The sequence below is a fragment of the Schistocerca gregaria genome, chromosome 3, assembly GCF_023897955.1.
Source record: "Schistocerca gregaria isolate iqSchGreg1 chromosome 3, iqSchGreg1.2, whole genome shotgun sequence".
Classification (NCBI taxonomy): domain Eukaryota; kingdom Metazoa; phylum Arthropoda; class Insecta; order Orthoptera; family Acrididae; genus Schistocerca; species Schistocerca gregaria.
Genome location: NC_064922.1, coordinates 931,111,386 through 931,127,903, shown reverse-complemented (window position 1 = coordinate 931,127,903; position 16,518 = coordinate 931,111,386). Strand labels below are relative to the sequence as shown.

Below are 16,518 nucleotides of genomic sequence, written 5' to 3'. Positions count from 1 at the left end.
GTCCCATAAGATTTCACACACTTTTGAACATTTGAACTGAACATTTGAACGTGGAGACGGAGCTCGTCGCCCACATCCACAGATATTTACGGGAATTAGGTGGCTTTCTTCTGCTCCCTCCAGCGACCTACCAGAGCCTAATTGCTTCCATGCCACAAGGCATCGCCACAGTTATCAAGCGCAGATTAAAGAGGAGGGGGGTGGGGGGTGGGCACACGAATTCAGAGTCTTTGGTAGTGGATCTAGTCATTTAATTCAGTGTTCCCCAAGCCACCTTACTTTGTCTGCCCGAGAAAATGTACAACCTGTACCAGTGACTTGTGCTCCCCCTCCTGTTCAAATTGTGGGCGCCAAATATTAACAGGCTTTCCAATCTGCCACAGCTGCACGTTTTACAATTATAATTTTCGAAATATAAGAATATGTATATTTACAAACTAAAGTAGCAAAAATATAACAGTCAACAAACTGCAGTATTTTATTCTAATTTCAGTTTAATTGCTTTTAATTTGCCTATGAACTCTGTGTTAACAAAAGGCTTATGAGCTTATTGCTGCGTGTTAAAAATTATATAAAGGAAGTTACTCAGAAAAAGGTTGTGAATGCTGCACATTTCAAGAAATTTAAAACTTTTTGTTTAATATAAAACATTTTTGCAGTTGTCTGATATTTTAAGTATCAAAACAGCTGAAAATAGTTGTTTTTGAAGGTTGAAAGGTCTCTGTTGGATTCCTTTCACGTTAATTTCTTAAATCTGTTGTCATTTACGGCATAAATTCCTCTTCTAAATTTACTGTGGCGTTTCTGACTATCTGCGAGGAGACTGAGCAGTGGAACGTGTTACTTTTACACATAAACAAGAACGATCTGTCACACTACTACACTTTAAAGCACAGTTTATATCTAATTCATATATGTAATTCATGTCACACAGTCTCATACGGAACCTACATCCGCTTTCTTTTGTATACAGTATGTGATAAGATACCGTCATCCCCCTTCCCTTCTGTGTAAAAGAATGAATGAGCAAATATATTTCTTGTCTGCCACCATCCAGCATGCAACTAGCCTGTCTGCTAGACAACAGTAGGACCAACGTCGGAACAGGTAGCTACGCTTTCTAAAAGCAGAGAGGTTTCTATTCTTAGTATTGTCCTGTCCGTCCCTTGTCATGTTGGTATAGGAAGCTGCCTCTCTGGTCACTTCCGTTTTGTATACTGAAGCACCCTTGGTAGAAACCCAGATCAGCCTGTCCGTGGCGAGCGTCTGAAGTGGTAAGATCTCCGGCTAAGCGCGTGTCTGCTAAGTCCGTAGGACAATGGATTTCTTAAGTTCAGCCTAACTGAAAATTTAATCATCTTTATTTCAAGTTTATCTCTAAAATATATAATGTTATCTTAAATTGCAACGCAGTGTGATCCGAGTGTACAGTTCAGAATATCTTCCGGTAGTTGCTTTGTCACTACTTTGTGAGTAAAGTGGAACCACGTATTGATCAGTAATTCTAACTAAGATCACCAATCTTAAATGCGAATGTGCGTGAGATTATAACGTCTCGTCTTGACAATATTTTTCTACATATCAACTTTTGTTTATGTTCAACCCACGTGGGGTGATCTTTATGAGACCAGTACCACGTGCTTATACAATTGTTTCACCCATCTGGTTAATAGTAAGACGATAGTAACCAGTTCGAGGTTTTTCTTTTGTAAATTGCTTTTCGATCTAATTTATTTTAATTATCAAAATTATTGTGGAGTTACACTCTTTGTGTAAACCATGTTGACCACGTCAAGCATGTGGTGTAAGCATCAAAGTAGCTCTTCTTTTCGGGAAGATTTCACAGAGAGTTAGTACGAATTTAGTATACCAGTGTGTGGTAATTACATGACGGTAAGGATTGCGCTACGAACGTTACTTCTTTGGGTGAATATTGAATCGGTTGGTTGTGGTTAATTTCCTCTTGCATATGTTTCAACGTTCTTCGTGTGTTATTTTATGATTGCAGTGTTGTATGTACACTCCCTATCTTGGCTCCCTATTTGATGTGTTCCGTAAGATTACAAACTCACATTTTCACAATCCTAAATAAGGCACCCGTTTAGTTGTGAATCAAGTTTAATATACTAAAATTTCAATGATCAATCTTAAAATAAATTTCCAAATATAAACCGATTTATTTCTTTTTATTTAAATTCTCATATATATATATATATATATATATATATATATATATATATATATATATATATATATATATATAGTGAGAATTGAAATAAATCGTATGACGAATAAAAGATTATAATTAATGTTAGTCTGGTTTGGAATTTGGTAAGCTAGACTGGATACCTGGTGAAACAGTTCCTCAGTAATGCAAGGTTAACTTTCCCAGACAGGTCACAGCTTTTATCCCACTTTTATGGTCTTGCATAGCAGCACCGCTTACACCACAAATTAATGCAACAACATTACAAGGTTTCTTCCTTTAACTTTCAAGAAGAGGACGCCTGGTCCGCCTTTCTCTTCTAGGCAACCGCCCCCACACACAAAATTCTCTTTAATACGCCCTTGGCTGTTATTCACGCTAACGATGGACGTACCAGCTATCAGGTAGTCATAATGTTCTGGCTGATCAGTGTACACACTAATGTTTAACTGATAATACATCAGAAACTACAGGAGCTGCTGGAATATGAAACAATGACTAACGTAAATGTTTCTAGTGAGTAATAAAGAGTAAATTCTACCCTTTCTTCCGGAGATACTGGTCGGCGATAATTTTTTCCTCCTGAGCTGTAATGTGCAAAAAAGTGTCAACTGACACATGTCCGAAGTTTCGCAGTAAATCTAAGGAAATCTAGAGTTATAGCATAGCACACATTTTACGCTTGCTTGCAAATTCTTTGTTTCCTACGCCATTTTGCTTACTTCAGCTAAAACAGTGCATTAGCGGCACTACACTGATGTCAAAAGTTAATGCAACATACGGAAATTTTGCGAGGTTGCGTTTATTTTGCCACAAAACAGTGTCATGGCTGGAGATGGTAAGTAAACGTCTGGAGAAACCCAACTCAAAACATTGGTGAGTCACTGCAGCCAACTGTCTTAAAACACACAAGAGAGAAAAACTGTTTGCCCCAGTATTACATCGCAGAAGTTAAACCCTGCCCTATGAAAAAACACGACGCCTGTGATAGGCGACAGAAACTCTAGTGGGGCGAATTACAACAAGTAAGAATGCTCTGATTGGCCAGAAAGAAAACAAGTGGCTACCAGCTTTGATATAGGCATATGCAGACAGGAAAACTCGCCCTTCTCTTGCAGCAAATTGTAGAGTGTTTGAGCAAGGCGACTCGCGTAGCACTTGTTCACAGGCTCGTCTTAGCTCTTAAGGAGTTAAACTGTAAAGTCCCCCAGCACAGAGAATTGTGCTGAGCGCTGACGGTTGACGCTTGCGAGCGATTTGAGGGCAACGATGTGCATGCTGTTCCAGTTAAATAGCGTGTACCATGCCAATTAACTTAGCTAGGGAGTAACTAGAGGTCTCGGCTTCACCGAAGTCATAAGAAATGTATCAGACTGGTGCTTAACAGTCAAGAGAGATTTAGAATGGATTCTCAGATTCACAGCTCATACCTTCAGCAACCACTGCCGTCGCCGACGAAAGGTAAACACGCGTGCTAATGCTATGTCAGCAGGTGGTATTCAATTGACAATCAGAACTGCGGTCGTGTCTGTCTCTCCTAATTTTGTCGTGCATTCAACCATGACCTGTAGTTAGACGTATTCATGATTGTCAGGCTTAATTGAAGCAGAAACACGAGATATCCGATCTAATGAAAAGGACTGAACAGCCACTGCAGAGTGCTTGTTACTCTTAAGTTATTGAACTGTTTTAAATGTGCAGTTATGTTTACAGTCATACGAACCCTATACAGACCCCACTCAAATTTTAGTATTTTCATTGTGCATTTTTAGCTTAATTGATATCTCTGGCCCCAACTGCGTTTACTTTGTTTGTATTTTATTTACCCCCAGACACGGTCATCAACCATCTTAAAGTTCTTCTTGAAGAAGGTTCTTCTTAAAGAACCTTAGAATAGTTAGGAATTTCGGTTGACAGTTGTGAACACCCAGTGTGAATATTTTACCATCTTGTACGTAGGTAATTACGACTGCTGTGTAAAAATAACCCTTAATAACGAAAATCTTAGTTTTTCATTTTCTTGATAACATGTAGCATGCCTGAACCCATACACTAACTTTTATTAGTGATAATCTTTCCTTTACAGGGAGTGTAGTGGAACCGACATTGAGATCATTATCTGATTACATCACTCTCCGTACTGCTGCGCTCTCCTGAACTCTGGATGGTGAGCTGGCATCTTCCTACCATGCCGGCCGAAGGTTCAACACCAGATTCCTAATACACTCCCAGAGCGTCCTTGCGCAACTGTGGTACGAAGATAGATCAGAACCAGTCTCATACTAGTTATACAGGTGATAGTAAAGTAGAAACAATGTAAGGAATACAGAACGCCATCAACTGCAACATGCAAAACGGTAGACAAAAACGATCTCAGGTTTCTTCCGTCTTAACGCATTTGCACACACATACTGACTACCGGGTAATGTTCTCAGTAACGGGTGTAGCCACCTCTGGTGGCAACACAGGCTTAACAATGACGAGAGATGTTGTGAATGATGTCATCAATCTCATGTTGAGGCAATAACGCCAATTCTTCCTGCAAAGCTGTTCACAAGTCTTGGAGAGTGGTCGGTGGATACTGACGTGATACATCCCATCTCCCCAGTGCAGCGCAGACATGCTCCACGGGATTAAAATCTGGAGAGCGAGGAGGGTATGCCTTGTGTACAATATCTTCCATTTTTTTTAAAAGAAACATCAACCACCCATGGTGTATGAGATCGAGCAGTATCATCCATCAATACGGCTATTCCATGCATCTATGTGCGTCGTAGGCCAATACGAGCATGTCACAACAGCTGCACATGAGATTCCAAAATCTTCTCACGATACCTGCAACAGTTAAATCTTGCTGATTCAGCCGTACAGTTTCTTGAAGAGGTGTTCGACTAGTTAACATAAGCCCTGCCCACACAGTTAAGGTTCCTCCTAGTTATCGGTCTCTTTCTGCAATCTTTTGGTCCAGAAATCGTGTACCACGTGGCCTTTAGATGCGAATCTGTTGAGATTCACTCTCCAGACCAAATCGGGACTCGTCTGTGAAAAGAAATTTCGACCATCCAGGCAGCATGTTGACGTCTCCACTCTAGACTTTTCCTTCTGTGAAGACATGGCAAAGGTAAACAGACTGCTGGGCTCCAACAGTAAAGGCCACTCTACTGAAGCCTTCTGTATTTTGTTTGCCTCAATACAACACGCCCAGGGGATGCTCCGAGGTCAGATACCAGTTGCAGTGCAGTACAAAGGCAGTATCGTCGAGCCCTTACAGCGAAACAGCGGTCCATCTCCAGGACACAGTTTCGGCCTCTGTAAACTGTCGCCTCATCCGAGAAACAACATAACGATTCACTTTAAGCCATCGGCCCCATATCAGTTTGCGACTGCCCTGCCTCCATTCTTCCTATGGCTCCCTGCAGCAGAGAGTCTTTAGGATCTTCTCCGTGCCATACTGCACCCTCTACGACTTTGTACACGGTGATTGTGGATGTGGGACTACCCTGCAAACACCACTCCACTTGACAGGTGCGCTGACGTCATTGCTGGCGTGGTTATCCCTTCTATGCAGAACACGATTGTAACGATATTCGTTGACAGTTTGTCTGATTATATCGTGAATTACACATAGGGCGGGGAAATAGCAGTTTGTTCCTTTAATTTCGGACACCAGTGTAAATAATCCTCTCTGAATATCAAAGGCTTGTTTCATGACTACACATGCGTTGCACCCTGTGTACCGATCGTCAGCGCCATGAGCAATAACGCTCCGTTCACAGGCTATGCTCTTCATCTCGTGTTTCTTCCACCCCCTGCAGTGTAAACACTTGTTCAAATATATGACGGGTTGACAATGAACATGGGCCAAGTGTCGACATATGCTCGGTGGCTTGCGTTCGCTCCCATTACCTCGGTGACAATAAGGTTTCAAACATTCCTTCTGAAAGAGCAAGATAATATATTCCAAAACAATTTTTTTTAATTTTCTTCATTGTTTATGTCTCTCTTTAAATACTTGACTTAGTAAACCTACCTGTAATTAATGATATCATAGGACAATGTAGTAGCCAGTGACTTAAACATTTCTGCACCGACGATTTGATTTCATCATCGTTCACGAAACGTTGAACAAAGAGGTTATGGAGATAAATAATGTCATCCAGATTACCTGTTAAGAGTATATTCCACAGTTCAGGAATGACAGTGATGTTCTTATCCACCATTTTGTTCTGTCCATCGTCATTAACGATAGGCAGGTACGCACCCACAGTGTATTTACTATGCGAAACATTACAGATTCCCTCAGGCTGCATATTACTGACATTGATTACTCATACCACATTCACGATCTGCGTGGGAGTATACATTTCATCAGCAGGTTTATCTGAAAAACCAATCGCAACTATATCTATGCAATGCGTTCACGCGTGAAACCGCTGGAATCCTGCCACACCATCACACCTCTTAGAAAAGCGACGTAAAGCTGTCCGAAAATCTTTTTGTTCCTCAAAACTAGACATGATTGTCTTATTAGGATTGCCGCGATCGTCTTTAAATAAAAATATGGCATTTCAGTCTTTGATCGCTATTTTTTTGATTTTCTATGACCGGTTTCAGGCTAGCTGCTCATCTTCAGATCTGTTAGATAAAGTTAAAAATATAATTAACGAGAGAGATATCGTTACTGATAGAACTGTCTTAGTTTACAAAACGAAATTCTGGAATGTATTAAATACCAACATACCATATATTGCAGTTCCAGAGTAACCTGTCAGTACAGAACTATTGGTTCGCTATCATAACTCAAGTAATTTTTAATCTGTTAAAACCTTATATCACAGTTTGGAAAAACCTGATTGGTAACAGTAAGAAGTGCCCTACATCTGTAAGAATTGGGCATATGTACTAAGATGTTATTCTTTCACCATACATATTAATGGCGAACATACTTTTTAATAGTAAGACAATTTTTAAAGAAATAACAATAGGGCAGCTAGCCTGAAACCGGTGATTGAAAATAAAAAAAAAATAGCAATCAAAGACTGAAATGCCGTATTTTTACTTTTTCTTCCTTACATTTTGGAGGAGCATACCAACCTAAACTGAGCTATTCTTTGAGTGGTGTACTGTTTGGACAGTCTGTGTTGTAGAGCAAAAGAGAAATAATTCTCTACTTCACTTTACGTGTTTTCCCTATGAAGTAAACTTACTGGCAGGATACCTTAGGCTATTCCACGCGTGGGTGTGCTTCATACGTGTGATTGGTTTCCCAGATACATTTCATAATGCCATATGTGATCTGAGGTCGATCATGTATGTTGTTTGAATAATCAGTGTCAGTAAACTGCAACCTGAGGAAACCCGTAATCTTTCGTACAGTAAACGTTTTGAAACTTCCTGGCAGATTGAAACTGTGTGCCGGACCGAGACTCTAACCCGGGACCTTTGCATTTCGCGGGAAAGTGCTCTGCCAACTTGGTACTTGCAAAGGTCCGGACTCGTCTCGGTGCGGAACACAGTTTTAATCTGGCAGGAAGTTTTATATCAGAGCACACTCCGCTGCACAGTGAATATTTCATCCAGGAAACGTTTTACTTCACAGTTCGTATTCTAGTCGTTTTATGTAAGTATTCCTCAAACATCAGCACCTCAGTAAACCCCCATTCACCCTTACGCGGCCAACGGATGAGCCCTTGTCATATAGACTGCTTACTCGTGATGTTTTTCACGGTGCTGGGACAGAAACCGGGTTCTTACTGATCAGTTTGCATTGAGGTGCTGTCACGTGAGTAACCTTCCCGCACCACTTACCCGTCCAATGGACGAGCCGCTGTCGATGGGGTTCTGGGCCTCGCCGCGGTCCTTGTCCATGAGGTGCTTCAGGTCGACCATCAGGCGGTCCAGCAGCAGGGCCGTCCTCTTGGGAACCACCACCTGCAACACAGGCGCCGACACGTCACTGGCTGCAGAGTAGCGGGTGAGGGGCTTCGCACCGTAAATCTCCCACCGGTCGCAGCACACCAATGCTGTCAACCGATCCCTACTGCTATCAATTGCTTAGTTGTAGTATTAATAACGGAAATTTTAAGCGTCTCTGAGCAGAGTCTAAAGAAATGGGCCGGGGGGACAAACTGCTAGACTAGAGTTGTGACTGAAGACGGAGCTGGCTCCAGCTGTATGTCCAGAGCTGCGCATAACACACTGGTGTGCAAAACGTAAGCAGTAAATTTCGCATGATTTGTCACTGACAAGTAACATAGATTGTTGAAACTTCGGTCGTGTATAAAAAGAACTGCTATAGTATAGTACAGAAGGTGACTGAAAGAAACATACAATACGACGAAACTACACTACTGGCCATTAAAATTGCTACACCAAAAAAAAATGCAGATGATAAACGGGTATTCATTCGACAAATATATTATACTAGAACTGACATGTGATTTCATTTTCACGCAATTTGGATGCATAGATCCTGAGAAATCAGTACCTAGAACAACCACATCTTGCCGTAAGAACGGCCTTTATACCACTGAGCATTGAGTCAAACAGAGCTTGGATGGTGAGTACAGTTACAGCTGCCCATGCAGCTTTAACACGATACAACAGTTCATCAAGAGTGGTGACTGGCGTATTGTGACGAGCCAGTTGCTCGGCCACCATTGACCAGACGTTTTCAATTGATGAGAGATCTGGAGAATGTGCTGGCTACGGCAGCAGTGGAACATGTTCTGTATCCAGAAAGGCCCGTACAGGACCTGCAGCATGCGGTCGTGCATTATCCTGCTGAAATGTAGGGTAACGCCCACTGTTGGAAGTGCCGTGAATGCAAACAAGAGGTGACCGAGACGTGTAACCAATGGCACCCCATACCATCACGCTCGGTGATACGCCAGTAAGGTGATGACTAATACACGTTTCCAATGTGCATACACCGCGATGTCGTCAAAGACGGATGCGACCATCATGATGCTGTAAACAGAACCTTGATTCATCCGAAAAAATGACGTTTGGTCATTCGTGCACCCAGGTTCGTCGTTGAGTACACCATTGCAGGCGCTCCTGTCTGTGATGCAGCGTCAAGGGTAACCGCATCCATGGTCTCCTAGATGATAGTCAATCCTGCTGCAAACGTCGTCTAACTGTTCGTGCAGATGGTTGCTGTCTTGGAAACGTCCCCATCTGTTGACTCAGGGACCGAGACGTGGCTGCACGATCCGTTACAGCCATGCGGATAAGATGCCTGTCATCTCGACTGCTAGCGATACGAGGCTTTTGGGATCCTGCATGGCATTCCGTACTACCCACCTGAATGCACCGATTCCATATTCTGCTAACAGTCATTGGATCTCGACCAACGGAGCAGCAACGTCCCAATACGATATACCGCAATCGCGAAGGCCACAATCCGACCTCTATCAAAGTCGGAAACGTGATGGTACGCAATTCTCCTCCTTACATGAGGCATCACAACGTCTCAATAGGCAACGCCGGTCAACTGCTGTTTGTGCATGAGACATCGGTTGGAATCTTTCCTAATGTCTGTAAGCTGTAGGTGTCGCCACCGGCGCCAGCCTTGTGTGAATGCTCTGAAAAGATAATCATTTGCATATCACAGCATCTTCTTCCTGTCGGTTAAATTTCGTGTCTGTAGCACGTCATCTACGTGGTGTTGCAATTTTAATGGCCTGTAGTGTACATAGGTTTTTATCTACAAATGAAAATACACTGAGGTGATAAAAAGTCATGAGATATACATATATATGCACATATACAGATGGCAGTAGTATAGCGTACACATGGTATAAAGGATGACTGTTATATTTATCTGTTATGTTTATTAAACTTATAAATGGTTCAAATAGCTCTGAGCACTATGGGACTTCTTCAGTCCCCTAGAAGTTAGAACTACTTAATTCTAACTAAACTAAGGACATCAGGCACATCCATGCCCGAGGCAGGTTTCGACCCTGCAACGGTAGCGGTCGCGTGGTTCGAGACTGTAGCGCCTAGAACCGATCGGCCACACCGGCCGGCAAACGTATAAAAAAAGCACCTCGAACTTTTGCACCAACCCAATAGAAAGCAGACAATTAAAGGTGGAAAAAAGTGCTAATACAAGAGCGTGTTTTGAGTAATTATATTTTCGATGTCTGATTAAATTTAAGGACAAGAACATAAATACAATAAGACAAAGTCACTTATCTAGCAGACAATGCTGTCTAGCGGTACGCTTCGAACCACTTGTTATCAGCAAGTGACACATTTGATAAAAGAACAGACGTGCGATCAGGCTGACTGAACTGAGTGTCCAGCACTTTCTCCCGCAGAACCCGTCAATCACACAGTCTGGCCACTTACAAGGGAACCTCCACATCGCATCCCCCTCAGATTTAATTATAAGTTGGCACAGTGGATAGGGCTTGAAAAACTGAACACATATCAATCGAGAAAACTAGAAGAAGTTGAGTGGAACTATGAAAAAAATAAGCAAAATGTACAAACTGAGTAGTCAATGAGGAAGATAGGCAACATCATGGACAATGTGAGCTCAGGAGCGACGTGGTCCCTTGGTTAGGGTGAGCAACTGCGGAACGAGAGGTCCTAGGTTCAAGTCTTCCCTCGACTGAAAAGTTTAATCTTTTATTTTCAGACAATTATTGTCTGTCGGTCCAAAGTAGCGAACAGTCAACTGCCAGCCAGGGAGCCTCGTTAGCATGAATACTCTCTCTTCCGTGCGCCGCAGTCGACTGACGTCGTGTGTTTCGATGTTTGTTTAGGTGTAGCGTCCCCATACTACGGCGCAGTTACCTCGCATCGGACGGATAGGTAATAATTGTCTGAAAATAAAAAAATTAACGTTTGACTCGAGGGAAGAGTTGAACCAAGGACCTCTCCTCCCGCAGCTGCCTCACACTATCCTTGATGTTGTCTGTCTTGCGCATGGACTACTCAGTTTGTAAATTTTGCTTATTTTTTTCCAAAGTTCCGCGAGGCGTTCGATACAGTTCCCCACAGTCGTTTAATGAACAAAGTAAGAGCACATGGACTATCAGACCAATTGTGTGATTGGATTGAGGAGTTCCTAGATAACAGAACGCAGCATGTCATTCTCAATGAAGTGTTCCGAAGTAAGAGTGATTTCAGGTGTACCGCAGGGGAGTGTTATAGGACCGTTTCTATTCACAATATACATAAATGACCTGGTGGATGACATCGGAAATTCACTGAGGCTTTTTGCAGATGATGCTGTAGTATATCGAGAGGTTGCAACAATGGAAAATTGTACTGAAATGGAGGAGGATCTGCAGCGAATTGACGCATGGTGCAGGGAATGGCAATCGAATCTCAATGTAGACAAGTGTAATGTGCTGCGAATACATAGAAAGATAAATCCCTTATCATTTACCTACAATATATCAGGTCAGCAACTGGAAGCAGTTAATCCCATCAATTATCTGGGAGTACGCATTAGGAGTGATTTAAAATGAAATGATCATATAAAGTTGATCGCCGGTAAAGCAGATGCCAGAGTGAGATTCATTGGAAGAACCGTAAGGAAATGCAATCCGAAAACAAAGGAAGTAGGTTACAGTACGCTTGTTCGCCAACTGCTTCTTCCTCTAGCCCTGCTTGAATACTGCTCAGCAGTGTGGGATCCGTACCAGATAGGGTTGATAGAAGAGAGAGAGAAGATCCAATGGAGAGCAGCGCGCTTAGTTATAGGATCATTTAGAAATCGCGAAATCGTTACGGAGATGATAGATAAACTCCAGTGGAAGACTCTGCAGGAGAGACGCTCAGTAGCTCGGTGCGGGCTTTTGTTGAAGTTTCGAGAACATACCTTCACCGAATAGTCAAGCAGTATATTGCTCCCTCCTACGTATATCTCGCGAAGAGACCGTGAGGATAAAATCAGAGAGATTAGAGCCCACACAGAAGCATAGCGACAATCCTCCTTTCCACGAACAATACGAGACTGCAATAGAAGGGAGAACAGATAGAGGTACTCAGGGTACACAACGTCAGGTGGCTTGCGGAGTATGGATATAGATGAACTTGTTGTCTCTATTGATCTGAGTTCAGTTTTTCAAGGCCTATCCACTGTGCCAACGTGTAACTAAATCTGACGGGGGTGCGATGGGGAGGTTCCCTTGTTAGTAGTGCTGCAGTAGTGAAGTTTAGAAACACTGTGGCTCATTGTCTCGAGCTGTGGTATTGTCGACCTCGGCAAGAGGCAGGGGCGCGTGGCTGTGCTGAGAACGACACACGATGCAGCGACAAAGGTAAAGGCTGCAGGCAGCCGCCCTGTGGAGAAGGCTGGCACGGCTAACGACAGGTGGAGCTGCTAACAAGCAGCGAGCGGCGAGCAGCGGCGAGCGCAGCCAGCGACGGCGGCGGAGGCGGCGGCGGCGGCGGCACTCCGCAGGCCGACGCGGAAGGCGCCCTCTGCCAGCCGCCTTTGTCTGCAGGCGCCGCGGATAACGAGTGGCGCTGGAAATGTCTGCACGGCAGCCGGCGACATCACGAACGTCTGCCGGAGAGTCCTCGTGCCCCGCCAGATGTTTACGGTAAGAAAAACTCAGCGCGCGGGGCAACGACCTACTCAGCAATTCTTCCTTTCAAAAGGTCCTGCCATTGCAAATTGTCGTTGACACGAACTCTGACGCGTGGGGTTCTCTTGTCGGACTTCTTACAGATCTGGTAGACACTTCAAGCAAACACACAAACACACACATTATACTGGTCATTACTGTTGCAACATAATGAAGATAGCAAGCAACAAATATGACATTGACGTCAATGATAGTATACGCAAATGATCAGCATTTCAGTGGAGCAGCTCAGACTAAATTGGAATTACGGTTTTTTTTTCTCTTCTTTATTCAATTTCAATTCCCCCCGAAGGGGGCGGGCTGCCAGCAGTTGAGTATGACGCTCTACAGCCTAACAGACTTTGTTAAAAAGATGAAGAGAATAAATAATAAAAACAGGCGATAAAAGCGGAGACTTAAAGAGTAACATGGCGAAAAACAATCGTGGAAAACAAAAAACAGAGGGATGATAAAATACATACGAAGCAGACAGATAGAAAAATAGACAGACAATTAAAGAACACTTCGACAGTCCGGTTTCTGTTCGCAAAAGACATAAAATTCACACCTAGCGACAGCATGGTTTCTGTTTGCAACACGAGAAAGACGAACAACACTGAACAGTCGCTGAAACACTGCACTAAAAAGTTGGCAAATGTGACATACCACAGCCGAGAGCAGGTGGGGAAAAACTGGTCAGTTGATGGGAAAATAAAAAAGGGGGGGAGGCGGGAAAGGAGCTGATGGAGGATGAGGAGCCAGAAGAGGGGTGGGGGGTGCTGGGCAGATGCGACAGGGAGTGGGGAAGGCAGAGGAGGGGAATACAAAAGGACTCGGGGGGGGGGGGGGGGGGCGGGAGAAAGGAGGTAGGGAGAGGTTTGGTGGGGAGAAAGGGGGGAAGAGGGAGCCCACGGAAAGGACAGAGGAAAGGAGGGGTGGGGGTGGGGATTGGAATTATGCCATCTGCGTTCTGTAGATAAGCAAGGATACACAGCGGCTTTCTTCCTTTGGCCAGGGTCCTGCAACTGTGATGCCAGATCTCAGTGGCCGTGTGAAGTAGCGCCAGAGGGGGCAAACACATTGTTTGCTCAGCTGTCGTTCAAGGACTTTAATTCTGTGGCGTCGATAGTTACGATGCCACAACGTAGGTACACGCTCTCGTAAATTGGCACTACAAGAGAAGACTAAGTATGCCGACCACAGCGCCCTCTGTCCGATGCTGTGAAGCTCAGCGCGTGCCATCTTGATTTCGGCCCATTTTATCAAGAGCAGGCGGCCTGGAAACATCGCTTTGAGTACCGAGTGGGCTAGCTTGCTATTGAGACTTTGATCCGACACGGACTACGGCTTCACACCTAAGTGCTCATCCTAGCCAAACTTATGTAAGCCCTTGTTATTTACTTGTGTGTTAGTTACATGCAGTACCGAAGTGCTCCACCTCTCCTGGCCCTGCTCGCTTCCTTCACTCTCCACCTATATTACAGAAGCACTTCACAGGAGCAGACCTACGCGCCGCCTATTGAAGCGAGATACAAAAAATTCCATAAACAATTGGACGAACAGGCTAGTCTTTTACGAAACTTAATTTGAGAACATAAAGCTGGTGTCTGGGGATTCATGCTCAGTAATCTAGCATGGTCTTTGGGGAGGGAAGAGAAAGTAACTGGCCTCACTGTTAAGTAATACATTACAATCACATCTGTAGGTGACCTTTTATATCATATAGCTGATTTGTTCAAAACATGTGACATCACTGTGTCCTTTACCACCAATAAAACCTCCAAGTTACTCTTTATACACAAAGAGAGCCCTCCATCTAACAGATTCCACAAATCTGGGGCATCTGAAACACAATGTAATTATGAAACTTCTGGAGATTAAAGCTGAGTGTCAGACCGAGACTCAAACTTGGGATCTTTGGCTTTCGCGGGCAGATACTCTCCCATTTTTTATCTCATTTTGTTCTACATTCTTCATTGAATTTGTTGGGGGGCGGACGTTCGATAACAGCCGTTCAGGTTCTTCGTTGATCCATTCACTCAGTTTTTTTTTTTTTTTTTATTACAGAAGGGAGCTAACCCGTTGAGATACCGTGTAGACTCATATGGGCTACCCAAGCAACACTCGCTGCCTGTCCTCACAGCTTTACTTCTGCCAGTACCTCGTCTCCTACAAACTTCACACAAGCTCTCCTGCGAACCTTGCAGAACTAGGACTCCTGGAAGAAAGGATACCGCGGAGACATCGCTTTGCCACAGCCTGAGGGATGTTTTCCAGAATGTGATTTTCACTCTGCAGCCGAGTGTGTACTTATCTGAAACTTCCCGGCAGATTAAAGCTTGAAGGACGCTCTTGAGTCGTCTTTGTGTAATTTAGAAATTAGAGCACTTGCCTGCGAAAGGCAAAGGTCCCGACTTCGAGTCTCGTTTCGGCACAAAGTTTTTATCTGCCAGGAAATTTCATATCATTGCACACCCCTGCTGCAGAGTGTAAATTTCATTCTGGAAAACAATTTAATTGTGTATACATGTAGATTGACGTGAGAAAGAAAATTTATACCAATGAAGGGGTTCGAACGCAGTAAAAATATTCATTTACTGATTCAATCTGCATACAGACATCATAGACGTCTGAGACTTGAAAAGGTCTCTGGAACCACATAGTTTCATTTGATTAATGTGTAATATCTCCGAGTTTTTATATACAGATGGGGCCAATAGAATGAGCATTTAAAACACACTTTCGCGAGCACTACTCAACAAAGACTGTGAGGGTACATATAAGTGAACTTTTGCAGAACATTTCAAAATGGAGATACACACTCTTCTTCCTCTACCCCTGCTTAACATGGAAATTTTGCATATAGTTGACAAGGGCTCCAAATGAGCCTTTTTAGAAGAATTCCACCTTAATTCGAAAGATATGTTGAGTTATCAACTTACATTAAAAACAGACACTACTTTGATTGCTTAGCATCTCTTATAAAATGTGAAAATTAGACCATTCCATTTATATGTTAGAACTAGGTAACATGGTTTTCAACTGCGTTAAATGTAGCTTCTTTATACATCTTATTATACTTCTTATATCATTTTATACATGTTCCTTGCTGCTAGCACAACAGCTTGATACGTTCATAGGTGTGATTCACTAACAGTAAATTGACAATCTGTGTTTACAGTAATCACATACAATATGTACATTTTTGGACACATCATGGCACTGTGCTTCTATGAAGAAAATTATTGATATCTGCTAAACCAATACTAATTAAGTTTCGGTATGACACTTCTTATATTTTACAAAAGAGTGCAGCCAATATCTAGAGATTTATAATAGCACTAATTTTGTACGCTTCTGAAGATGAAAAATTAATTTATCGAAACAGGTAAAGCAAAATAAAAACATATTTCCAACTGACTAATAAATTTTATTTTGAAAAACTTAATTATTTCGGTACTCAGTTAGGGGTATATTGACATTTATTTCATATGAACTAATTTTACATAATATATTGTCCACAGTGTTAATTGTTTCTTTTTTTCCTTTCTTATTTTAAAATCTGGTGAGTCTTGACTTGCTGTCGATAGCTTGATTAGGAAAGAAGCCCCCTGTCACGCAGTACGCATCGTGTAACGTCGGCACAAGTCGGAACACTTCGTGTCGCTTGTGTTTGTGTATGATTGCTGCCAACATTAGCGCCCTAACAGAAGTTTCTGA

At 42.9% G+C, this 16,518-nt stretch overlaps 1 protein-coding gene across 1 annotated transcript in view; it reads right to left on the bottom strand.

Moving 5' to 3' along the window:
• LOC126354783 (uncharacterized) overlaps positions 1–16,518 on the bottom strand; it is a 234,009-nt gene that overhangs the window by 13,560 nt on the left and 203,931 nt on the right. The window contains exon 2 of the mRNA XM_050004690.1: positions 8,015–8,137. Coding sequence (XP_049860647.1) covers positions 8,015–8,137 — 123 coding nt within the window. The remainder of the gene's footprint in view (positions 1–8,014; positions 8,138–16,518) is intronic.